The sequence below is a fragment of the Montipora foliosa genome, chromosome 1, assembly GCF_036669935.1.
Source record: "Montipora foliosa isolate CH-2021 chromosome 1, ASM3666993v2, whole genome shotgun sequence".
In the NCBI taxonomy this organism is placed as follows: domain Eukaryota; kingdom Metazoa; phylum Cnidaria; class Anthozoa; order Scleractinia; family Acroporidae; genus Montipora; species Montipora foliosa.
In genome coordinates, this window is record NC_090869.1 from 21,467,880 (window position 1) to 21,495,364 (window position 27,485).

The 27,485-nt window shown below is 38.8% G+C and overlaps 1 protein-coding gene across 6 annotated transcripts; it reads right to left on the reverse strand.

Moving 5' to 3' along the window:
- Positions 1 to 27,485, reverse strand: LOC137993071 (histamine H2 receptor-like). 6 transcript variants are annotated; one of them, XM_068838735.1, is made up of 3 exons: positions 26,913 to 27,485; positions 8,361 to 8,666; positions 1 to 5,373 (listed from the first exon to the last, which is right to left on the reverse strand). In XM_068838735.1, exon 3 carries the CDS (start codon positions 4,966 to 4,968, stop codon positions 3,748 to 3,750), a length of 1,221 nt encoding a protein of 406 aa, XP_068694836.1. In that variant the 5' UTR covers positions 4,969 to 5,373; positions 8,361 to 8,666; positions 26,913 to 27,485; the 3' UTR covers positions 1 to 3,747. The 6 variants fall into 6 exon arrangements, with proteins under 6 accessions (XP_068694836.1, XP_068694861.1, XP_068694853.1 ...); XM_068838760.1 differs by lacking the exon at positions 8,361 to 8,666 and adding an exon at positions 10,504 to 10,570; XM_068838752.1 differs by lacking the exon at positions 8,361 to 8,666 and adding an exon at positions 22,931 to 23,011.

Sequence of the window (27,485 nt, forward strand, 5' to 3'; positions counted from 1 at the left end):
AACCACAACATCACCACTTTAATTAAGTCTTGATTTTCATTGTCCGTAAAAGGAAACCCGGGGAAGGGCCTACTTTCAAAATCACATCTCGAAATACAGTTGTCGCTTAGCAATTATATACGAAGTAGATAGGCATTGTAACGTTTACCATTTTATTCAAAGTAAATGTGTTAAATCAACTCAGTACCGAAAGGTCCTTAAGGTCCTTAAGAGGCTTCCCTAGCAAAGGTTCTCTTCGGAGTTCTCAGAGTTAGTATACTAACTCCGGTGTTCTGCGCAAATCGACAGCAAATGTGAAGTGTTTCTCTCACCCCCACCCTCCGACCGTCTAATTTTCGTTCTGTTCGTTTCTTTCTCGAGTAGTCACCGAAAAACCCTTTGCTACGGAAGCTATATTGTCAATACTGCGCAGTTCCAACAAACGTATCGATAAAACGTGAGAACTCCCATAGTTAAAAATAAAGGTACAATCGTAGTGCAACAACCAAAACAACGGGCCGGTCTTAATGATAGAGAATTATCATCTATGACAGTTCACGTGATTAAGTGTGAGCTGAAGCAGGAGATCATAACCAGGAGTATCTAACTTGTATATATATACAGAGAGCGGTTTTCAATTGAGCGTCGAAGGTAATTGGCGAATTGCTTTAGTTTATGATTACTTCACCCAGTGATTGGTTCAAAGTTCTCGCGCTACTTTTTCAACCAATCAGAAGTGAAACCAAAACCAGTCGTTACTCGCGCGTACACATTTTCCGGCGCTTTGTATCGGCTACGTGTAATTACTTCGAGTTCTGATTGGTTTACCGGATTGTCTCCGTCCTTTTTGATTGGCCACAGTAATTACTTTGGTTTTACGACACTCGATTGAAACTCACTCTATGCGTGTGTGACGGCGTTTTCATAGACAGATCTATTTTAAGTCAATTTTCCTACCAACTGAGACTCCCTAGGAGTCTTGTAAGCCAATCGTAATCCTTGCATATATACAGTTACCCTTGGAGACTCGGAAAAGCCATTCGTGCGAACCGAAACACAACTTTTCGTGGAAATTACTTTTCGTGGAATTAAGGAGCCGTCTAAGAATTGACTGATCTGTGTAAACGCCGTGACAGAGGCAAAGAATGGAAGTTGTAAGCTCTTGGTCATAGGCTCCTGGCTGAAGCCAAAATCTTTAGATTTCTAGTAAAGGCAAACGTTCGATCGTCAGCGGATTTGAAGACGATCTCTGCCCTATATATGACCAAGTTACCAATTTTCAGGGGCGTAGCCAGGTCATGGCCAAAAAAATGGGCCAAAATGGGCCAAAATACCTTTTTTCAGAATTTCGAAAATGAATAGGGCGAAAACATACGTATTGGATTATAAGTGGCCCGACATCGTTCATAATAATCATTAGTTTTCTTTGTCATCGTATTCAAAATGTGCGCAAGTAACAGGCGGTGAGGATGCTCTGCAGCAAAGACATCAATGATTACATCTGTACATCGATGACGATGATCTCACGTTGTGTAAAATTTGAATGTTGAAAAAACTATGCAGTGAACATTCCTTTTACTGATTCAGAAGTAATCATTGTATTTCGCAAGTATGTTTTCAGCCGCTTGAGAGAGATGAAAGACCGCTCGATCGCGCACGCTTATTCAAGATTGCATTTCAGTAAAAAAATGACAAACAACAACAAAAATATCCACTAGAAAAGGTGCAAGGGTGTGCCCTCTGGCTGCGCCACTTAATTTTAGCCAAAACAAATCTTCGCTACCAAAGTTACGTAAGTAATGCTAGTCATCTAAACTCGTTTACAACACAATAGTTCATCCATTATTTGATTAATGCGATATTACATGGAGTAGTCTGTTACAACAAGACGCGTACAATAATAGAAACGAATTAAACGATAGAGATCAGCCCGGCATGAAATGTATTAATTAATGAGTTAAAACTGATTGATGTACACAAAAGATTTCATTGTTGTATTGACTAATTTCCCCACGATATACTATGTTTTTTTCCGCTCCAAGGAAAATCGTTAATCACGACTGTTTATATACAGGACGAAATTTGTAAATCATGGTGATTGTATCTCGGTTTTTAATCGGGCACAATGTCATCAGCTTTGGTTGCGATCAGTCCCTTTTTCCTTTCTCATGAACAGATGCATTTAAATCTCTAAGCTTATTGGCAGGGTCGTAATGAGGTATATGGGATCAGGGATCACAGCCCTGGGATCTGGAATTACAACGCGTGGGATCGGGATCAGCAGTATTTTCCATGGAATGAGGGATCAGGGATCAAATTTTTTCGGGTTCTGGGATCAAAATTCTCATCATCTTTGGGATCAGGGGCCCGTTTCTCGAAAGTCCCGAAAACTTTTCGGGCCCGAAAAGCCATTCGTGAAATTGCCAACCGCTTGTTTTAGAAAGCCGATCTTTTAACATGTTTTCAAGGCAACAAAAAGGAAAATAAATGTGAATTTTGACGAATTAAATCCTCTCCGTTCTTGAGATACAAAGGGAATTGTGACACCCGAAAACGCCCCGTAAAGTTTCGGGACTTTTGAGAAACGGGTCCCAGGGATCAACATTTTGAGTAAAAATATGGGATCAGTCACGAAAAAATATATCTCGTTACGACCCTTTTATTGGACCGCGAATACAAAGAGAAAAATCCAAATCACTTGAAAGCTTTATAGAAAAGAAACTAAAGAAAAGCAACCAGCTAGTTCATGATTCTATCTTGACTCATGACTCTATGTAGGAGTTAATTCAATCCGGCGATAAACATTTGAGCTACACTGAATTTTAAACAGCTACAGGTCTTCGTGAAACCTGTCCTTAATCAACGTCAAACCAACAAAACCTTTTTTCAGCTTTGATTGAAACTTTCTGCGAGCACAGGTTGTTCGGTTTGTCAGTTCGATCTCCCGGATGGAAAATACGACTGAATTTAATTACAACTGCGTTCTCGCCCTATAAATAGATCGTTTAAAAAAATCAATAGCCCTTGTTGCGCATGATGAGGACCCTCTACCATATAAGAATTTGATGAATTTTGATGAAAGACGCTATATAGCTATTTCCTTTATGAAAATTGTAATTACCAGAGTCCTTTCTTCTTCTTTGGTGTTATCCTCTTCTTCTTTTTAAATTCTTTGTCCGTTACCACTTTAACAGTTAAACCTCTGTCGGGTCGGAATGACAAAACCCATTTTCTTCAAGAACGCAGGCATGGTAAGCAAGGTTTTGAGTAATTATGGTTAAATGACGTCACAATGCAAAAGCCCAATTATGTCGGTTTAGATTTTAGTACAGTCGATTTTAGTCTTTGCTCAGTCATAAGATGAAAATAGCCCCGTTATTGTCTCACCATTGCGTCGACAAAACACTACTTTAAATGGTATAGAAGACCCGACTCCTCAAGCTACAAGCGTTCAAAGTAATAGGTCGCCCTATGGCTCCTGGACATCTGTAAGTCTTGAAGTCCAATTGACGTTTCACGGAAACAACCGTTTCTCATTAAAACAGCGCCTGTTGAAAATTCAACCAGTACCATGATGCCGGATGACACGTAAATCATTTCAAGTCAGTTGCGTTCGCGTGTAAGCATGTGTACGGTTTTCCGAGACTTTAGAATCTTTCTTACTGTCAAGATTCTTTTGTCCCATGCAGGCTCTCGTTATACCTAATTTAAGTCACGTAAAAGTGATCTGCAGATGAGTGTTACGAAACGATGTTGTTATCAACATTTTCATACTTGTTTTGGAGTTTCTGCATTTCCCTCGGAGCTCCGCTCCGCGTACACCTCATGAATTTTCATCATCTTTTTCTGATGCCCATTTTTTTTGCACGGCTTCGGGCTTTTGGGGCTTCCATTTGTCATATTCGTGTTTATGGTATGTTGAGACGAATCCTCGTTTGCGGTTGCTGAGTGAGATCTCGCGAGACTTTGCCTACGAAATGTTCTCTGAAGCAATCGAAAGAATGCAATCCTGAATTCCCTGTTAAATAAAGCATAAATAATCGGGTTCAGTGTGCTGTTGATTGCTGGTAAGACGTACAGGAATGTGCCGCGAAGACCCTTTAGGGCTTCCTCTGAAAGATATGGAGGCCTTAGTATTTCCAGATTCCATAAGCTGATCAAGAGAAACGTGAAAAATGGAAACCAACAGATAGTAAATGCCCCAATGACGATGGCCAGGGTTTTAGCGGCTTTGACCTCTCGGACGATGTTTATTGAGAATCTTCGAGGAGTACGGCCATCACGGGTGTCGACAGGTTGCAGTGAAGCGACAGCTCGAGCCTGATTCATTGCCACGCGGAACACAAACCCGTACATTACCAGAACTATCGCAAGAGGCAAGTAAAAGGCAAAAACAGTGACAACCGTGTAAAATAGTCTGTCCGTTTTCTTACACACTTCCGTTGTAATAAAATGTGCCCCTTCTGGATTAGACCAATTAAACGACGAAAGAGCTGCCCAAGTCACCGAATAAGTCCACACTACTCCGATTATCACCCAGGCGACGGTGTTGGTCATGACGGAATGGTATCGAAACGGATGCACGATAGCAATGTAGCGATCTATGGAAATGGCTGCGAGATTACAAATGGAAGCACCACTGCAGATGATGTCAACTATGATCCAGGTTAGGCAGACGTGGTAGCCAAGGCACCAGACACCATTGTGAAGAGTCTGGTGGATACGAAAAGGCAGCGACGTGACAGAAACCAACAGGTCTGACACGGCAAGTGACACTATGAAATAGTTGGTGACAGAGCGAAGTCGTCGGTGAAGATACACTGTTAGGCATACCAAGAAGTTACCGAGGAAAGTCACAATCATGATGAGGATTAAAAAAGCGGTCTGCAGGATGAAGTCACCCTGGACTTGTTGCTCGCAGTTGTCCATAAAGACTTCTGTAATTTCCATTGCCTTTGTCAAAATGGTTTGGCCCACAGAGTTATTCATTGTTATGAAATTAGCAGCGTTTTTTCCAAGTCGGCTATTGCGAATAGACCCGTTTGCCTGGTTTCTTTTCTGAATTTAGAATTTCACTCTAACAAAAAAGTTTCGGGTTTGTTGTTCCTTTCTGTACTTTTCTTGCAATCGGCAGTAAAATCGAGGATGTAAGATGAAATTGTGAACTTCCAATCTTTGCTTTGAATTTAATCAACTGGATAGACTACACTCAGTTTTAGTTCAGTCCGTGCGTAAATAACCAGGAACGTCGATATTTTGACGTCAAAAGTTTTCGATGTGAATAGTAATGTCTCCCTTGATAATCATTCTTTCTAGTTGGGCGAGCTGAAGAATTTATTGACTTCAGCAAACAGCAAAGCAAACAAAGGCGGGATCAAGGCGGACTTCTCTTATCTGAAAAACAGAACAAGGAAAGTGTAAGTGGCGTCACAATTATTTACGCTGCTTCAAGAGTTAACATTTGTGACAAACTGGGAGCCGATGTACGTCATTGGAGCTTTTACAAGTCCAAACATTGAATTTGAAGACTTTTATCTAACTGGAGGGGTTAATCCCATTGTACATTGCTGTAACCTTAATTAGCGGCGAACGGGTGAACAAAGTTTCCGCGAAATACTGAATAACTCCAAAGCAGTTAACATTCCATACTCAACAGGGAACTGTGTAGAAAATAAATGTCGCAGTTGTGATTATGCCTCACTTAAGACTAGTGCCAGGAACGAAATTATCGAACGCTGGTTCTGATGGAAGTAGAAAGAAGTTCCATTAGCTTAATCAAAAATATTCTGTTAATGTACTGTATATTTAATGCCGGGCATTATTCGATGTAGTTTGTTCTTTTAATTCTTTTAATTTAAGCAAAGCGACCAATATTACCATCAGGCATGAGGACTGGAATTATCTGAATTGTAGTTAAGAAGTTTCGACTCCAGTACAATAAAACGCCAAACTTTAAGTTCACATCGCCTAACTTTGGTTTGATACAAGTTTCTCTGCTAACAAATCAAGTGGTGAGGCCCTGCCGGGGAAGGAGGGGGGGGGGGGGGGGAAGGGAGTCCCGTGAAGCTTGTCTGAATTTTAAAGGAACTCGTGTAGGTGCTTTGTCAATGTTTCACGTTGCTGTCGCAAATCAAAGGAAATTTCAAGAAGGGATGTCGTTTGTCGCGTTTTCACTTTACGTGCTGTCTCTACCTTTTAGGCCACGTAGCTTGTCTTAATTTACCCTGACAGAGCCTCAGTGGCACAAAGTCCGTCTATCAATTACTATACTTGACTGTGTTTTTGAAATTACTGAATAGGCCGAGTAACTCGGTTAAATGCAATATGTATTCGCGTTAAAAGACCCGTAGGGAATTTCACAAGACTACAAGAAACAATGAAATATTAGTCAAAAGGTGAATATTGCTTCGATCTCAGATTTTAAGAACTGTTCTGGACCGTCGGCTTTCTTGGGTTGAATTACTCACTGTTGCTTTAAGATAAAAACAAAATGTCATTTACTTAACCATCACCTGTGACCCATATGGGCATTTCCTTATTTTTTTACTGCCACCAAATGGAATGGAAAATAGGGGAAGCCAAGAGGTTTCAATCCTCTAGCCAAATTTCTTTTAGGGGGGTGCCCAGCAACACGTTTATGTGACAACCATTTCACGCCCTTGACCGCTAAGGTGATGTCCCCCAAAGACGATTTATATTATCTCTGATAATGTTGGTGACCACAATGACAACTTCTTCATTGCAAGACGTCTATAAACTTCTCACTTTTTCGGAAAGATGTATTTTTCGTGATAAACAATATTTTTCATGTCTTTCCCCTTGGGAATGCATTATATTCCAAGATGCTTGCATGAGTAGGAAAACGTCCAAGACAATACTTTTCATAAGCCAAGTTAATCCATGAATGGGGATTATTTTACAAGATATGATAACACAAAAGAAATCCATAAATACCTTTACTGGATATTCAAACCAAAGAGCGTGGTAGTTTCCAAGGCAAAAACTTGAATGAATTATCCTTATGTTTGGCGCGGGTGGCTTACTGAATAGAATAGCGATCAACTGGGTCTTTCTTAAATAAGTCGCTATTAGCCCAGCTGTTTTGATAGGAACTTTCTGGCATATGTTTTGAATAAGTTCACTACTGGGCACTTTCAAGACACAACGACAAATATCACTATTCGGAAACAAAAGCAAGTAAACTGCTCCGTCGCTTTTTTCAGGTTTGCTCAGTGTTACCCGTAACGCTGATTAAAATTAGACCAAATTACTATGGCCAAAATCGAAATAATTCGATCGCTGGAGAAAGCTTTCCTTTTTTTCGTCTGATAAATCGTTACTTGACAGGCATGATAAATATGGTTGGACGGACTCGATAAACGCTTTGTGCTGGTATTAGGGAAAGGTTTTTATCTTGATAATTTGTTTGGTTTCTCAGGCCAGCATTCAAGTATCGGATTAATATGCTTTAGAATGAATGTTGGCGTGTTTCAAGTGACTTGTTGTATTTTCCTAAGCAAATGAATGGGTGTCTTAGAGAAACACTAGGCAAAACAACAGACAGAAAATGGCACAGATAGAATCCGCCAATCTAAGAGCATTTGTATCCGTGTTGGAATAAAGCCCAGATATAACGGGTCCCTAAAAATGTCAAACGGTTCAGAGGAACGCGGCCGTTAAAGAAGGATACGCATTCTACATTAACGTATAACAAATATTTGGTTAAGCATTAGCGGTCCACATGAACTGTTATCAAAGCCGAGAATGAACAGATAAAAGCAAGAAGATATACCATTGAGCGACAGTCCGTAAACATTCACTCCGGCTGTGGCTAAAAAAGCGAGTTTGTCTGTAATGGCGATTTAATTAAGAATTAAGCTTATCAGAGAGCGACATTATGCAGAGGGAGAGAAAAAAAAAAAGATTATTAAGGTTCTCCCGGCCGAACTGAGACTAAGTTGTTTTGTCATTACTTTGGTGACGAAATACTTATTGAAAATAAGGGACCTGTTTTTTTCAGTTGAAATTTGCACTTACCATGCAATTGCACTGATCCTGCGAGATTCAAGTGGAGTCAGTCGCGACGAAACAAAAAAAAAAAAAAAAAAACAAGAAAGAAAGAAATAGGAACCAGCAATATCCCCTGGACTGGCGAATATTGATTCCCTCGTCTCCTTCTTAATGACTTCCCCTGGGTGAGTGGGTTCTTTGTAATTTGATTAGCCACATTATATAACTACATGCAACACCAATATGGTTAAATGTTGACCATCGTCGCAATCAAGAAACTTGCTTCGAGTAATCCTTATAGAAAGTAGCCTGTTTTGCTACAGACAGAAAATGCGTTTCGCATCGTAAGACACATTAATTTACAAACTGACCTCTGGGGACAGTCCTTCGCGGCGTCCTCCTTTCCCCACCTCCTCCAAAACCTTTGCCTCCCTTCCAGATTTATTTCGCCCTCGTTTCGTGCGGATCAAGAAGACCCCTAGGCCGCCTCCTCTACGTTTATCTCACCTTGCTGTCATCTCGCGCGATACTGACGCACTTCAAGTTTTCTCTGAACCCCGAGGTTGGGTCACGTACAACGTTTGAACTAGCTTGTCTCGAGAATTGTTATGTAACTCTTTGTTTTTATTCATAAGCGGACTTTCATCATCTCTAAAAAGTGTTTCCACCGGTATGACCTATATGCATAAAGTGGAGTTTAGAATGACACAGTGAAAAAAAAAAACAGTTTTAAGGTTTATCAACCTGGGGAAATGTTTATGTAAATGGCAAAATTTATCAGCTGAACGCCTCATCGCCACTGCTCTCGTTTACTTAATCGGTTCCTCGAACTATCATTTTAAAAGAAAGGAACTTAACACGACACTAGGATGCACTGAATTCTAAGGAAAATACGGTATAGCTAGAAAGATCATGCATGGCTCTGGGGCAACGTACTCCCCTTGCACCGAAGCCAGGCATTAAGGACGAGTCCAATCAGTATGAACCTTATTGGATCTGTGTCGGGGCTGCCAAGATGCTCCCTGTTCACCAAACAAACAGTCAGTTGGTAGTTCCCGAAACGAAACCACCTAACCTCGCGTAATGGTTTATTATAGACTATACCGGACAAAACAATTGCATTTTTTTGCTTGGAAAGCAGCAAGTCCCAGGTATATCATCCCACGGAGATTACCATGTTCGGAGAGATCATCTCTTTTAGCCTATTTTTAAAATTATTAATCAACTAAAAACAAACAAAAGTCGATTGAAATGTCAGAACTCGCGGCACCACTGCTTTGTACAAGTCTCATTCTGACATGCCTGGTTGTGATAATCTCCTTTTGACAGTCAGTCGTGACATTGTAGTTGTTAACGTTTTTTGAAGCACGAATTGTTTCCTTAGTATTATGGGCATCCAGATTTCGATGGCCCAAGCTTTCCCGCATTTGTGAAGTGATGTCATGTTCTGAGTTACAAGATGACCCATTAATCGTGCGCTTATAATATCATCGACCATAACTGGTGTTGTTTTTTTGATGGCTGAGAAGTGGAGGGCTGACCTTGGCCCGGTCCTATCTTGTTGAATCTATATTGCTGCCCGACAATAAGAGATAAGCTGCTAATGCATTCTCTCCTTTGTTTTTTTTTTCCATCGGGAGTTCAGTACACTGTACAGCTGGCTGCAACATATCTTTTGAATAACCTAGAACTGCGTAGGTTAATGTAAACGACCGACTGAACTCACTCCTTTTCAAATAAAATGCGAACTGGTTAATTTGGGGCAATAATTAGTTGTCATTAGTCCCGATACTGGATCGATACTCCTTCTCCTTTTCTTTTCATTTAAATCATGTGGTTCACTTCTACGAACCTAATGAAAATGAGAAATTTTACATCCTGCCTTCAGAAACACACCCCAGGCAGATAAAGAGCTGTTCTTCATTTTGAGAAGCAAAGGTACTCAAGTCATTTCTAACCACTCCTTTCTGTTTTTGACTATCAAAACACCCACGTGAAAATTCGAAATATACTTTTGATTGGAATTCAGTTGAACCAACCCACGAGACATCTGCCGGTTTTGAAATCTGACAAAATAAAATTGTTGCGATTTGAGCAACCACAGAAATCGTGTTCGTAGATTCTCCAGTCTTTCCCATGCACTTGAAGAGCCTCGGTTATAAGATCAGATTGGTCTAGAGCAATCCATCTTTTGTCCGCATAAACCTAACCTATACTGTGCTGAGATGATAGAAAGATCTTCGACAAAAACCGTGAGAACAATCTTTTTTTTTTTCGTTTAAAAGAAACTGAAAACTTACCACATGAATTTAGCCTAGATCTATACCGTGAAACACGGCTGACCACCGACGCATGTAAAGCCATAAGAGAAGAGAATCAAATGTAATGCAATTCATACCACGGAACGAATGGTTGTTTCTATAGGATTGGATTGTGTTTATCTAGTACAACATGTCATGGGTGCATGTTTGGTCTATTGAGGAAATGGACCAGATTCCAGTATTCAAAACATACTTATCTTTCCAAAATTGCTTTTATCAACCGGCCGCAGAAATCTGTTATTCAAGTGAGGGTCATACAGCTGTGTGAAGAATGATTACCCAACTAAATTAGCCACCATAACTTATTACTTGGAAGAGATCATTTTGAGAATGTGCGTAAAAAGAATCTCCAGAAAAAAAAAGAAAAAAAAAACAACAACAACACGAAAAGCAAGCTTCTGTTTAATTGACTAATGACAATGCAACGTTGTATACTTAATTTTTTCAATTGATTTCATCAAGGAACAACTCCAGTTTCAGATATCAAATGGAATAATGTCCTCACCGCGAGGGAAGAATCAGATGATAGCAAGACTGAAAGTGCTGAAAATGACTGATAGGGTAGTACGTCTGATTATAAGTTAAATTAATAGGTAGATTTTAAGAAAAACCGACATGGCCATTCAAAACAGAATGTTTGGATGTGTCATTAGTTCGTCAGTGTATTTTGTCAGAAGTCCGTCATGGGTTATGATGCTGCATCAGTGGGGAGTGAAACACGAAAAACTGGTTTTACCAAACTAGTGAAGTCTATAAAGGTAAAGGCCGGTTTTACACGCTGCGATTTGGCGGCACGATTTCTCGACCCGACATTTTCGGAGCACGAATCGTACGTTCTTGATCTCAGCAAATTTTGATTGCTTCTATTTTGTACGCATGTCCTATTGTCAAATCGACACGCGCGTTTCTCTAAAACTGTCAGCCCGACTCCAGCCTTGCCATTGGTAGAACTATGGTGACTGACATACACGATTCTATTAATTGAATGAAAAGGGTTCATTTTATTCCATATAGGGATTGAGGGTTCCCAGTTGAAAAATAAATTCGTGTTCGGTATTTTTTCGGCTTTCTTTGTCACCTAGATGTAGTGATAGACCATAAACTGACAGGATGTTCTGGGAGGAGTGCTTAGGAAGATTAAAATTGCGTGCAATTGGCTTCGATGCGACTTTGTCATTTCTTCTCGAAGATCACGGAAGCGGTCTGCTAGTTGAAACGCCTAAGGGAAAATACGCATTCAGTGAAACCGCGGTTCTTATTCATGCTGTAAATATTAATTGCAGAGGATCTAGAAATAAGTATTTTAAAAGTTTTGACCAAACAAGGGATCACCTTGATCACCTCTTGATGCAATTTCCCCTTGGGCAACCAGGAAAATGCCAAATGCCTTTTTTGACCAATACATTGAATTCTATCCCTTTATTTACAAAAACGGTTATATAAATGCTCATTGGAAACTAAACGCGGATTCGACTCATTTTTATCAGTTATGTTGGATGTAGGGATAACATTAACTTTTCAAATTAAGACCGATGTTCGATTTCGCTATATCTCTTGATGCATTTCACCCGTGCATGGACAGCCCATAATATCTTTCTCAAAACACCAAAATTCAAGATGGCAGCCATTATGTTTGAAAAGAAGGTCCCATATACATTTGAACAAGCGATCATTGCATTACCGGTGCAGTGCTCGAATTACCAGTCGCGATCCATCAAGCCAACTTAGATCTTGCCAATTTGTATAGGTGATAATCCCGTAAAGGAAGAAAACGCTGCTTGCAGACATCCCGCTAAGAGAGAAATTTTTTTTTTTGTTTTGCATGGAACAATTTTTTAACCGAACCAGGGCACTATCTTGGATTACAGCGTCTTTGTAAAAGTCATTTATCTGATTTATCCTAGAATAGAAATGAGCATTAAACGAATAAATTGTGGACATTGGAGGAATTTCGATTGCAAACCAGACGTCACGCGTCACAACTCCGCATAGCTTGTGTCCAAATTATTAAATGAACACATGTAATTACGTTCTCGACCGATTATTTTTTCATGTTTTAGTAAGGTCGGCCTTAAACACCCACATCAAAATAGATGTTTTCATGCAAAGATAATAGCGTTTCGTTTGTTTCCAGAGACTAATATCGCACTTTCAAAGCTAAACATATTTTCACGTGCTTTTGCTGTACATGTTTTAAAAATTATTTTGTCCTTGTTATAAAATTGGTTGCAGACTTGTTATTTGTGAGCTTTGCTTACATCCTTGTTTGCGATCTTACCTCTAGTGAACGACAAAATAATTGAATTTCGATACTCATACTCAAGTTCATTCAGTGTCATCAATATATTCTCAATATATTGTTATATAACCGTTTATATAACCGAATATATATATTGTCTCGTTGGGTACTTCTGACACGTCCGCGGTTATTTAAATTCTTCTTCCGCAATCTAAATTGCATTTCAGCTGATATGTAAGTAATGTGACTATATTTTCTTTGATATTTTAATCCTTCTTTCATCGATCAAGGTAAACTTTTCTTTGAACTTTGAGAGTTTTAAGAAGGAAACCCAAATAAGGCCATTTTGAATCCGAAGAAAACTTATATTTCATAAAACAGCAATTTTCAAATAAGACATCAAAAACGGTCGTCCGCTCTAACCTCAACGGAGTCAGTACAGCGATTCTCATTCCAGCAGACCAACGTCCTCGCAGGCATCGTTCCGAAGGGATAGAAGTCGTTCATTATGTCGAAATAATAAAGTGTTTAAGTCAGTCAAATAATATTTTGATGGTATTTTAAATGTTACTTTCAGACAGAGGACCGTAAACGACTTTGCTTCCATTCAAAATTGAAAGCCAACTTGTTTGTATTTCTTAAATGCAATGGTCTGCTTATCTAGCGTTGGATGCTATATATAGCTTTTCAAGAACGAGTTGGCCGGGGTGGTCCTTCCTTCGTTTGCCACATAGAAAAAAAGGAAGTAAAAAAGAAAGATGTGGTAATCCACAACAGCAAATTTACGGAAAAACATGGAAAAGCCGCGGCGCCTCTTAAGCGGCCTGCCATGTATTTCAGTCGCACTGGAGGAAATTTATTGTTGACATTGTTTGATCACGGTTATTGTGTAAGGAAAGCCAGGATATACTAAATAACCTTTAAAAGTTTTCCAAATGTCCGGCTTACTATTACACAATCAAAAACGCTAAAAGGAGACATTGATTCAAATGTTTTGGTAGTAAAATTGAACTGAAAGCCGATCCCATTTAAAACGGTTTTGTTATTATCACATAAATGTACAATCGTTAATAAAACTGTCGAGACATGTATGACATCCTTGTCATCCTCCCAGCCCTCCAACCCCCTCCCCCTCCCCCCCCCCCTCAAAAAAAAGGTATATTGAGACACGATTGTACTGTTAGACTGACGTTTTGAAGCCAGAAAATACCGCCCATTGTCAGTCTTACCTTGTGCTTGTAACAGATCATTCTGGCTGTATTCTGTAATTTCCTTACGTTGCGTGTTAGCCGGTGACTAAATAAGTTCATTCAAGTTCATTCAAATTCGTTGTGCTTTACTCGTTCTCTTCCAATTTATCGTCCTCTACGCTTGTCCAGACATCTAACAAATGACGACCAAGATGCTGCGCGTTTAATAGCGAGCTCCTTATTGTGGGTGCAACATCGTAAAACACAAATGTTGAATCCTGTGGCGGTCAATAGCCTCTTGACACTGTCAAACGAGTAACTAAATAATCGCTTATTACCAATTGTTACCGACAACCGCTGACTCAATCGGCTCATACCCCGGTCGGACCAACACAAGTATTAATTAAGCAGAAAGTTCTGCCTTTGCAACTACATCTGCAAATTCTTAGACTTTCAAATCTACTCGGATAAGGACTATAAACCGTGGGCCCCGTCTCACAACTCTTCCCCGGCATTAACCAGCACCATGCGCTTAAAAAACCCACACACTCTTGGTGAAGAGCAGGGGGGATACCCCCGGTGTCGTGGTCTGTCCTCCTTCCACATTCGTGCGTGGCCGACTGTTAGTGGCCATGAGAGCTGCCTTTATAGGCTATAAACGTCCGATCTCACCCAAGTGATAGGATTGTAAACCGCCATGTTTGTGCGGTATATAAGTCCATTACCATTGTACCATTCGTTGCTCAATAGTATTGAGTTGCTAATCAGCAACAGGGAGACATGACTATTACAGATGTTTAGTGCAAAATAATGCTTAAATCTAAATTAATCTCAATTTTTGCTCAACAGCGTTCAACATGTTGAAGGGTGCATTTCACCATTCAATATAACATGATACTCAGTTAAACAAGAACTTCAACACTTTTTTGATCAGGCAACAGTTGTTGGAATCGTGTTACATCAGCTTGGTGTGGGCGTACTTGGAATAAATGGAGTAGACAATTACTATTTTTACTAAAATCAGTGTTAAATTTAAATGCAAACGCTACATCTTCCGTAATTCATGCCAAAATAGTTCATTTTACGCATACACGTTCATCTTCTTGCATGAGATGTACCCCGGCTTTCGTGGTCAGTAGATGGTAAATCTGAGTTCGTCCACAGGATTTCTCTTAGGATAATCTGTTTTAGTGAATCTTAGCAGTTTATCGCACGAAATTAGAAATAGTATATTTTACGCCGTCTCCATGAATCAAGTTTAATAAATCTCAAGTTATCACTTGCTTCCATGCCAAACATATAGTCTACATATTTATAGGGGTTTGTCAGAAAGCCGGGAACATCTCTTTCCGAGATGGTTACGTAATCGTCACTCGTTATACTTTGAACACCTTATGGTCTCGATTGGAACCACCATAGTTGAAATTGTTTACCCAAATGTTTTACAGCATTTTTTTCAATAAAGACCTACAATTCTTTATTTCTGGTTCCAACATCGGCTGCACTTCTTTTGAAAGACTTTGGTGAACCGTTTCTAATTTTTGTTGCGACTGTATGCAATTCGACAGCTGGGGACTTTGGGGGTGGCAAACGTATGTTTTACAATAGAATTACTGTAAATGGCTCTGAGTATAATGTATTTGTTTTTGCAGTGCCAAACTGAAAGATTGCTTTTTCAAATCGGACGACATCGAGTACTTTGATGAGATCACTCCGATAAAATCGGGTAGTGATAAAACCACATGGTTTAGATCTTTAAATCTCGTCACGTTCGCAAATTTATAACCACCTGCGACCAACTATTAATTTGTGCTCGACAGATGATAGCATTCCCATTTGCTTCTATACACAGGTGCAAATTGAACGCGAACTATGCATAAGAAAAAATACTGACCTTATACAACTAATAAGACCCATGTATTGAAGAACTTTACAAGGTGCCTGCGATAAGAAGTTTCCCTGTTTAATTCTTTAATTATTCTTTAAAAATTTAAATTTATGCTCAAGGCTTAGCCTTTCGATCCCCATCATTTCCGACGCTTTAATTTTAATCCCCTTCTCCTTTCAAAAAAATCCGATCTGGTAAGCATCATCATTTAATTAAATCGAACTGGTTCCTGCAAAATTCCACCCATGTCCTGTAAAAGATTCAAAATTTTGCTATGACGTATTAAATTTCGACTGTGTGAAACGGCTGACTCAGCCGTTAGGGTTAGTGTCGAATTTTCTTTTCCTTTAGTCAGCGAACAGAAATTTAACGCAAAGGCAATAAAACCTTAAAGATGTTATGTAACTAATTAAAAGGTTTTGAATACCTAATACTCACAAATTTGGGGAGCTAGTCAAGTAGATTTTCGTCAATAAAAAGCGAGGGAATCACGGAAACAACCTCAAGACAACCAGGAAAAAATAATGAAAAATTAAACAAATAATTTGAATTTGATTTTAAACTACGAGACAATAGCAGAATGATGTTGTCTGAAGTTTCAAATTAGAAATTTGGATTCGATTAACTGAAGGAGCGTTCACCACAGCAATTACATTACATTTTTCTTTCATGGTAAACAGCATAAAAATTATGTTACGGGTTTAAGGTTTAAACAGGTTTAACGCTTAACTTAAGGTTGGACTTCCAGCCGGAATCCCCTCCCGCCTCAAGTAAAATTTTGATTGAACAATATCTTGGCAGGATATATCTTTTCAGTTTCTTGATCTTAATCCGGTATTTCTTTCCATTTAATTGATCAAAAGGTAGAAGAGGATTAAGAGACAAGCGTATCAAGCCTATAATAGTCGTCTAATTGATAAACCAATCAACCGGCAGAGCATTAATTCGTGTTCCTCTCCGGTAAACTGGACGATGAAGTTTAAAACGTCTAAATTTAATGCAGTGGTCAAACTAGAGCGATGTCAATGTCAATTCTTAATCTTTCTATCAATCAATCAATCAAGGCATCTTTCCTGATAGTATAAAACTTGCAAAAGTTGTTCCAATTTTTAAACAAGGCTCTCGTTTCGTGTGTAATAATTATCGACCTATCTCAGTTCTATCTTCCATAAGTAAAATATTTGAGAAATGTATTTTTAATCAGCTAATGTTCTACTTTACGAATAACAAAACGATTTCCCCAAGGCAATATGGATTCAGACCAGGCCTCACAACTTCTGACTGTCTAATTGACTCTAGAAGAAATATTTTGACTCGAACAACGAAGCGTCAATTGCTTGACTGCCCGAACTTCGGTATGCATATAAATTTCGCCATTTCACGGACTCGAATAGCTTGAACACAGCTCATACTGGTAAATAAGAATAGAATCACCCATTCACCTTGATTTGATCGATGAAACTTTATGACAAATGGTAATTTTCCCCCCGGGGGGGGGGGGACTCCCATATGGAACAGACGGGGATGCTCGTCGGAAATTTTGAATTTAACCCATAAAGGATACCATCTGGGCGTGGCTCAAGCTTTTTGTGACCCCTAAGGGAGACTAATCTGGGCGCGGCTTAAGGAAATTTTGACCCCTAAAAACAAGTTAAAAAGAAAATTTGACTTCTGTTTCTCTTCGCGTAATTCTGTGTTTCTTCGCGGAACCCTAAACGAGATCTTGGCGGCTTAAAATATTGGCGCTTTGCCCGGAACACCCTAAGCGAGACCAAAATCCAAAATTTACACCCCTAAGCGAGACGACGAGCATCCCCGTCTGTTTCATATAGGAGTCCCCACTCCGAACTCTGTACATTCATCATGCATTTTATCCTGATTACCCAGCATGCACCGTTTTGGCGAAAGGGTCTATATCGTACACGAAGGAAATCGTCAGCTCTGATGTATGGTCTTTCAGTATACATTTATCTTCTAACTTTGCGTACTAAATTAGTAGTTTCAGTATAATTTGTGTTTTGTAATACCAAAACCTGCGGATTTACAGCTGTATGCACATAATAGCGTACTCTCCAAAAGCCCAGAGCTTATTTTGATGTTCCACTAAGGACATGAATATTAAATTTCCTTGCATGATAATAAAAATGAGTTGTGTTTACTGCTTTCGTGTAAAGTATCTTGAACGGTTTGTAAACCGTAGGTAAGGGTATTCCACCTACAGTTTATTCATATTCAGGCTTACTGTCGAGAAGGTGCCTGTCAAATATTTGCATATTGAAAGTTGTCAATTAAATTTTTCGCTTGTATGTGAAATTGCATGATTATTATAAATCCACTTAAAGAAATTAATGGCATTTCTTAAATGCAAAATGGGCCTTCTATTAATCATCGCATAACAGGATAAAGTTTTCTCAGGAAGTAGAAAACATAAACTTCAATCAATTCTTTGACAATCAAGCTTGTAAGGTATTTTATAAGGGCCAACATGAATGTAAAGCTTATATAATAGTGGCTACTGAGTTGAATATCCGATTCAATTAGTCCGAGTAAATTGAATTTCCGCGACTATGTGTTCGAAAAAATGCTTCAAAATTTCGCAATTCGCGAGTTTTTCTGATTAAGAAATTTGAAATCTCTGATCAGAGATAAATCTTTTTGCGTCAGATGTACCCCGGCCTTCGTGGTCAGTAGATGGTAAATCTGAGTTTGTCCACAGGATGTCTCTGAGGATAATCTGTTTTAGTGAATCTTACCAGTTTATCGCACGAAATTAGAAATAGTATATTTTACGCCGTCTCCATGAATCAAATTTAATGAATCTCAAGTTATCACTTGCTTCCATGCCAAATATATAGTCTACATATATATAGTGGTTTGGCAGAAAGGAACATCTCTTTCCGAGATGGCCATGGTTACGTAATCGTTACTTGTTATACTTTGAGCATCTTATGGTCTCGATTGGAACCATGATAGTTAAAATTGTTTACCCAACTGTTTTACAGCATTTTTTTCAATAAAGACCTACAATTCTTTATTTCTGGTTCCAAACCGAGTTGGCTATACAACCTGAGACCAAATCAATATCGGCTACACTTCTTTTGAAAGACTTCGGTGAACCGTTTCTAATTTTTGTTGCGACTGTATGCAATTCGACAGCTGGGGACTTTGGGGGTGGCAAACGTATGTTTTACAATAGAATTGCTGTAAATGGCTCTGAGTATAATGTATTTGTTTTTGCAGTGCCAAACTGAAAGATTGCTTTTTCAAATCGGACGACATCGAGTACTTTGATGAGATCACTCCCATAAAATCGGGTAGTGATAAAACCACATGGTTTAGATCTTTAAATCTCGTCACGTTCGCAAATTTATAACCACCTGCGACCAACTGTTAATTTGTGCTCGACGGATGATAGCATTCCCATTCGCTTCTTTTCACAGGTGCAAATTGAACGCGAACTATGCATAAGAAAAAATACTGACCTTATACGACTAACAAGACCCATGTATTGAAAAACTTTACAAGGTGCCTGCGATAAGAAGTTTCCCTGTTTAATTCTTTAATTATTAATTTAAAATTTAAATTTATGCCCAAGGCTTAGCCTTTCGATCCCCATCATTTCCGACGCGTTAATTTTAATCCCCTTCTCCTTTCAAAAAAATCCGATCTGGCAAGCATCATCATTAAATTAAACCGAACTGGTTCCTGCAAAATTCCACCCATGTCCTGTAAAAGATTCAAAATTTTGCTTTGACGTATTAAATTTCAGTCGACTGTGTGAAACGGCTGACTCAGCCGTTAGGGTTAGGGTCGGATTTTCTTTTTCTTTTGTCAGCAAACAGAAATTGAACGCAAAGGCAATAAAACCTTAAAGATGTTATGTAACTAATTAAAAGGTTTTGAATACCTAATACTCACAGATTTGGGGAGCAATTCAAGTAGATTTTCGTCAACGACTATCTTGTCTGATTCTTTTAATATTATCAATAAAAAGAAAAAGCGAGGGAATCACGGAAACTACCTCTAGATAACCAGGAAAAAATGATGAAAAATTAAACAAACAATTTGAATTTTAAACTGCGAGACAAGCAGAATGGTTTCGTCACTCACTCACTCACTCACTCAAGTCTGAAGTTCCAAATTAAAAATTTGGATACGACTAACTGAAGGAGCGTTCATCGCAGCAATTACATTAGATTTTTCTTTGTAAACAGCATAAATATTATGTTACAGGTTTAAGGTTTAAACAGGTTTAACCCTTAACTTAAGGTTTGGACTTCTAGAATCTCCTCCCGCCTCAAGTAAAATTTTGATTGAACAATATCTTGCCAGGATACATCTTTTCAGTTTCTTGATCTTAATCCGGTATTTCCTTCCATTTAATTGATCAAAAGGTAGAAGAGGTGAAAGAGACAAGCGTATTAAGCCTATAATAGTCGTCTAATTGATAAACCAATCAACGGCAGAGCATTAATACGGTAAACTGGACAATGAAGTTTAAAACGTCTAAATTTAATGGAGTGGTCAAACTAGAGCGATGTCAACTCAAGCGGGGAGAACACCAAGCACCGATGGGCGTTATAAATAGACCATTTTGGCAAAACGGTGCATGCTGGGTAATCAGGATAAAGTGCATGATAAGTGGAGCGTCAATTGCACAATCGGTATCAAAGGCCTTTGTTTCCAGAATATTTAACAATTATTCCATTCGCCCTTGTTGGATACGAGATGGTAAATAGCCAACGAGTCTCGTATCCAACAAGGGCGAATGAAATAATAGTTTTATTAAATTCTCAACCTTCGGTGTAAGTTGCTAAATTTCATTTAAGTTTAAGAAACGACCAGAAAGTGATGTGATTTCCGTGCGCCAAAAATTTTATGCTGAGCGACATTTGCCGCATTCATTTCCATATAAGGTCAAACGCAGGTATAATGGCTGATAGCCGAGATCCAGTGAACCAATGAGAAAGCTGGAATTGCATTATCCAAGGTTGAGGATTTGATAAAGATGATATTTGCTCCCAAAGCGGCGGGCCAGATCGCTCTGCCAAACACTTTCATTTAGATTTCGTGGATTTTCAATACCACACTTACTCAGAAGACGGTTATACTCTCTTTCTCTTTTCTTTGAGCAATCAAAAATTGGGTCGTTTGACTAAAAAATAACAAGAGCGCGTGCAGCAACTTAGATCTTTCTTGTTTCCTCTTCTCATCAAATAGAACTAAAGTTGACTAACGCTCCATTCCAGAAAATCTTCGCGGAAAGCCATAGAGTCCTTGATATCTTCCATCTGAGAGAAAAAAAGATACTTCGAAAAGTCATAAAATTGACTCCAGAAGAAATGTTGTGACTGGAACAACGAAACGTCCATTGCTTGACTGCCCGCACTTCGGTATGTACATGTATATGAATTTTCTCCATTTCACGGACTCGAATAGCTTGAACACAACTCATACTGGTAAATAAGAATAGAATCACCCACTCACCTTGATTTTATCGAGAAAACTTTATGACAAATGATAAATTTCCCTTCACAAACCATCACAGGAAAGCTTTGATTCATCATGCACTTTATCCTGATTACCCAGCATGCACCGTTTTGCCGAAAGGGTCTATATCGTACACGAGGAGAATCGTCAGCTCAGCTGTACGGTCTTTCAGTATACATTTATCTTCTAATTTTGTGAACTAAATTAGTAGTTTCAGTATAATTTGAGTTTTTTAATACCAAAACCTGCGGATTTACAGCTGTATGCATATAATAGCGTACTCTCCAAAAGCCCAGAACTTATTTTGATGCTCCACTAAGGACATGAATATTAAATTTCCTTGCATGATAATAAAAATGAGTTGTGTCTCCTGCTTTCGTGTTAAGTATCTTGAACGGTTTGTAAACCGTAGGTAAGGGTATTCCACCTACAGTTTATTCCTACTCAGGCTTACTGTCGAGAAGGTGCCTGTCAAATTTGCATATTGAAAGTTGTCAATTGAATTTTTCACTACTATGTAAAATTTCATGATTATTATAAATCCACTTAAAGAAATTAATGGAATTACAGTACTTAAATGCAAAATGGGCCTGTTAATCATCGCATAACAGGATGAAGTTTTCACAGGAAGTCGAAAACATCCACTTCAATCAATTCTTTGACAATCAAGCTTGTAAGGCTACTGAATTAAATATCCGATTCAAATAGTCCGAGTAAATTGAATTTCCGCTACTATGTGTTCGAAAAAATGCTTCAAGATTTAGCAATTCGCGAGTTTTTCTGATTAAAAAACTAGAAATCTCTGATCAGAGATAACTCTTGTAAGAAATGAAAACACCAGTAATTCGTCCTTTTAACTGAAAGCCCTTTCACACAAGCATCAAATGGTTTAGTTCCTGGACACTCAAAAGCAATGATACAATGGCCCTGACAAGGAGCCGCGTCCTTACTTTTTATCACACCGTTGCAAAACGTGTTTTTAGACAAATGCTTAACTTTATCCACTCTCCAACTTGCTCTACTTTTTTTTTTATATCGCGATAAAAGTGGCATTTTAACCAATAGTTGTTAATATTGGATTGAATATTTTTTTTTTGGGACATACTATATTTGATGGTTGTCACTCACGTGATTACCTGCCATGTATATAATCCCAAAAAAGAGAAAATCTTTGTGAATGGTCATTTCTGCTCAATAAGGCCGCGGTGAGATAATGAGAAAGCGAAGGAGGATAAGACTTAAATGAACAATATATGCATTGTCACGTGGCACTATGAATCGTCGGCACACGACGATCCTTTCAACACTTACCCGATCTTCTCCTCATCAAGAACATGGTCGGCATTTCTTACTTTTCCATAAAGTGTTTTAAATTTTACACCATGAAATGTGAAATTATTCTGGCTTTTTTGGCGGTAGTATCGTTCGCGCATGTCAAGCCTTGACAAGGAAAGGAATGCGAGGTATTAGAAGATGAGCCTTTAACAGCAACACCTTACATTTTTATGGCAATCGTCAGGCCAAATCCACAGTCATCAAGAGACTATTAAGCTTGATAGTCTCTTACTGATGTCTCGTTTGGTAATGAATTATCGACAATTGCGCCGGCGTAATTCGTAGGCTCTTTCCTAATAAGAAATAAGTGCATTTCGTTTTTGCAATCTAAACAGCAATCAATTCACGAGCTTTCGTTTAAAGTTCATATATTTCATCCATGGATAACAACGCTTTCCTCTAAGACATGTCACGAGTTACGAATATATCTTTCACTGCAAACTGTGTTTTCATCGCACTTTTTTAAACACTTTCCTACCTCAAAAACTTGACACCACGCATGCACTTTCATCAGCCTGACATTTCGAACTCTGATTTGTCGCCCTCTTTTCAAGACCACCTGCAGGTAAAAGGAGCAGCAGTGGTTTCCACATTTCTTTTTTCGACATGTCGCAGATCATAACGCATCCTTCGTGAAACGTCTTCCGCTTTGGGTAAAAAAATAAAGTGTAAAGAGAGCACAAGCAGATAGGATTTTCCTTTTCGATGGTTCCTGAGTATATTTCACAGATGGTTCGAGCTTTTCCGATTACACTGCTGTGTTGTCAGTTACCATCGCAATTAGAATTTACGAGATTTCTGGAAATACGTAATAATTTATTTATCGAGGTCATAAAATATATTTGTTATGTCCATTTGTCAATTTAGGGGCTGACAGTTAATCTTTGGAGATTAACTTAATGCTGCCACTCTTTTATTTCCATCTTATCTCAAAACCTTTGCCAATGCAACACAAAGGATTTTAAACCTTAACAGAACTTCTCAAGCACTTTGCACCAAGACATCAAAAGCGCGAGCGATAAAGATAAACTCTCTTTGTTTGGCCTTTTAATTTATTTTATTTGACACCTTTATTGCTTTTGCAATTGGCGTAAAATACGAACTTTACTTCTTGATCCTCATGACTTTTCTCCTCGGGTTTTTTCGGTCAATATTTTATTTCTTTGAGTGGGACGAGTTTTTTTTGAAAAAAAAAAAAACTCTTCTATTCATCGCAACAGCTCTTAACACACTTCTTTCCTTCTGAAACACTTGCTTTGCAATCGCAGTAAGACTATGATATCGAAACAAACGCTTTGGCTTAACTTTCAATTTGCCAAGTTTCCATTTATTTCAAGTGACGCGGATTTTAAAAGGCTCTCTGTAGTTTTTATTCAGTCATAATTACGTCATTCAGCCCTTCGTTTCTTGCTGACGCTTTAGGCCAAATTCATATGCCGTTAGCTGGCTGGAATGTTATTGAATTTTGGGTGTCACCGGCTGAGATTCTTAAATGACAATTTTATCGAAATTCTACTCGGAATCGGTTTTGCCTTGCTATACTTCTTGCGCAAGCGACCTTTGTTATTAACGTGAATTTATTGCAGATAAAATTTACACGAGTTAGTTAGTGCTGCTGTGCGCAAACTCAACTCAACTTTTGATTGCATGTGCTATCTAATGAAGTGAGTTTACAATATATTCATCGATGTAAATCAATTTTAAAGACGCAATGTTTTAATAACCACGACAACTGAACGAGGATTGGCCGAGACTACAAGCAAATGTTCGTTCGCCTCATGCACGGACTGTAACTATTCAGCATGCGCTGAATATCTGGTCCGATTTGACGTCTCAAACAAAACGATAATTTATCTGGGAAGGTATGTTGTTTTTTCAGTTTCTCGGCCCCTTGAAACTGCTGAAGGTGACAGAATCTAGTCCCTCACCCTTGTAATTTTGCAGTTGATTTTTAAACCCTATCTAGCTGCAGGCCATTAGCAACCTTTAAATGAAGTATTCTGCTAATGGTACGTTCTTAGTGAATTCAGGGTCGTTCCAGTCCTTTGTGGGGCTGACGGCCAGTAAAGCGGTTCATTTTGTCCAGTTGCCCCCACAAAGTACTGGAAGTACCCAGGATTCACCAGGAACGCAATATCAGTATCGCCTTGTACCTCTCCCCAATGCAGTTTTCGACGAGCATTCAAAGCCTTGGTGTGGTGGCTGTACCATTTAGTTTGACAAGACCTAAACGAGTTATAGCTTGTTGTTTGCGTGGGTAACGTTAATCGTCGCATACTGAATGTGGTAGATTATCAGTAGCAGGATTACAATGACTTTTAAGCATGTTTTGGATTGTCATTGTTTGCGCTTTTGATGTGCAAAGGCATTTCTTGAGCACAAACGGACATGTTTTTTTGGCTATATTTACTGATCATGCACACGACAGATAAACAACTACATAAAATTTGCTCGAGTAGATGAGGCGTGCGATATAAGAGAGTTTTGAGCGGTAAATGACATGCGAGAGCATTTAGTTCTTGTTAAATTCGCCATAGTAGCTCAAAAAGGCGTTTTCTTTTTCATTTTTAACTTCAAGAATAATTTTAGAAAGTAAATCAGCACATCTTTGATTTTAAGATTAAACATGATTCTGATAATGACTATAAGAAATGTTGGACACTGACTTATTTGAACGTCAAACGACGTTCTCAAAAAACTTGGTAAAGACGTTTCGACCAAAAACCTTCGGTCATCCTCCGGTCATCCTACAAGCCTGAGTATACGTGATCTCTGCGCGAGACGAAGAACATTATGCAAGTGAAAAATAAATGTCAGGAATTTCTATATGTTCATATATGTTCATTCCCCGCATTCACTCAGTACAAATGAAGTAACAACACCATTTGTTGTCCTACCCTACGTGAAAGGCGTAACAGAAAGAGTGTCGAGAGTGCTACGCAACAACGGAGTCAAAGTTGGTTTTAAACCACTCAGCACTTTAGGCACAATCTTTTCAAGACCAAAGGACAAACCAACCCTGTTTCAGTCTCGATGTATTGTATACAAAGTAAACTGCCTTGATTGCGATTTCGCATACTATGGCCAAACGGATAGAGCTCTTGCCACAAGGCTTAGTGAACATAGAAGAGCTGTCCGTGTTTGCGACGGCAATTCTAAAATTGCGCAACAAGCAAACCAATTTGGCCATAATATGGACTTTGACCACGCCACTATAGTTGACAAGGCAGTTGACTATCACAAGAGACTTTTCCTGGAGGCTTGGCATTCAAAGAGACACCAGAATGCGGGGAATGAACGTATAGAAATTCCTGACATTTATGTTTCACTTGAATAATGTTCTTCGTCTCGCGCATGGATGACGTGTACTCAGGCTTGTAGTCACGCACATACGCAAATATGAAACGTTGAAAGAAGCTGTCGCTTTTTTGTCAAATTCAAACCGAGAATGACCGAAGGTTTTCGGTCGAAACGTCTTTACCAAGTTTTTTGAGAACGTCGTTTCACGTTCAAATATTAAAGTCACTGTCCAACATTTCTTATAGTCATTATGTAAATTCCTGACTGCAATTTCAGCATGATTCTGATAATTAGCTTTTGATTGGAAAGCCGAATCGAAGAAATGAAACTGTTAACTCTCATTTATTTTTTTTCCTTTTTTATGCTTTCTTATCCATATTCGCTTCACAAGGCCGAAAACAAATTAAAATATGATAACACCTTTACTTGGTTCATCCACGAAAACTACCCGTTCTTCTAACGTAATGGGAGCAATAAAACGGAAAGAATGATATTTCTAAAATGTCAAAAATATTGCTCACTTCCAGACCAACAAAGCCGAAAGCTTAATTAAACGCCTTCAGACAAAGTAAATATTTTTCCAGACAAAAAGTAAACTTATATTTCGGGTAATGTCATGGTAATTTTACGGCTGAAATCCTAGACGAAATATATTCAGTCTTTTCTCCTTTCCTGAATTTTAATGAATACACACCATTAAAAGGGTGTCGATGGCAGTGGTGTTAAAAGGGAAACACGATTTTCTTCCTTTTTTTATTGTTCCTTGGATATGATATGGCCGTAGCCAGAAAAGAATGTGACTGAGGCAATGGCGTCCATACTTAAATTCTCTTGGTAGGTATTTAGGGTTTTTTGATGCCTACATTTAAAGACATCGCTAGAATCCTGCATTATTAAAAAAATGACGAAAAAAACGACTAAGGCAAGTGCTTCGGATTGCCTCATACTTGCTAAGGCCCTGTTGATGAGGATGAACATTATGCCTTTTACAAAGTAGCACTCATGAAATTGTGCCCAGGATTACTTCTGGGCGTATTATATATGTTCCTGATGGTGCAATTTGGCCCAACTTACTAAGAGTAACACCACTTTTCGAAGATATCCCAGGTACTGGTTTTTTATTTTCAGTTATCTTTTAATATGAAGAAAAGAAAACTTACCTCCAATGGAGCCGCGACTGGAGAAACACGGCTAAGTCAGCTGTTAACAGCCCTGGTTTCGAACCCTCCACTTTTCTCAAATGCATTAGCTCGCTCAAATGACACTGAACTAAGATGGAAAAAGACAAGTAGCGATTTGTAAATGCCAAACTACAGAGACGCCTATTATCATGAGATGTCACCATTGATTGCGAAATTGAATCCCGTATTTTCGTGGAGCAATTTATAACCGCACCGCATGGTGTCCGTAACACCTTCCTCCAGATTTCATTCGTGGAGTTTCTATTCCTTCCATACTTTTTATCAGTCCGAGTTATCTAATCTCCCAACGTTGCGGCGGAAATTATTTTTTTAAGTTTTAATGCGGCTCTTCAATCGATGCACGAAACTGGATGTATGAAGATAAAAAAAACGTCTTCTTGTAACCATGCAAGGGTCGGTTGATTGGTAGATGCGGTAAGCTGAGTGTCTTTTCACTGAAGTGAAGAATTATAAGTTGCGCAAAATTTTACCCATCATCATTTGATATATGATATAACGCCTCCTGGAAGAGGGCTAGTGTTTGCTCTCTGA

Coding starts and splice junctions, on each gene's coding strand:
- LOC137993071 (XM_068838743.1), bottom strand. CDS start 4,968: ATGAATAACTCTGTGGGCCAAACCATTTTGACAAAGGCAATGGAAATT.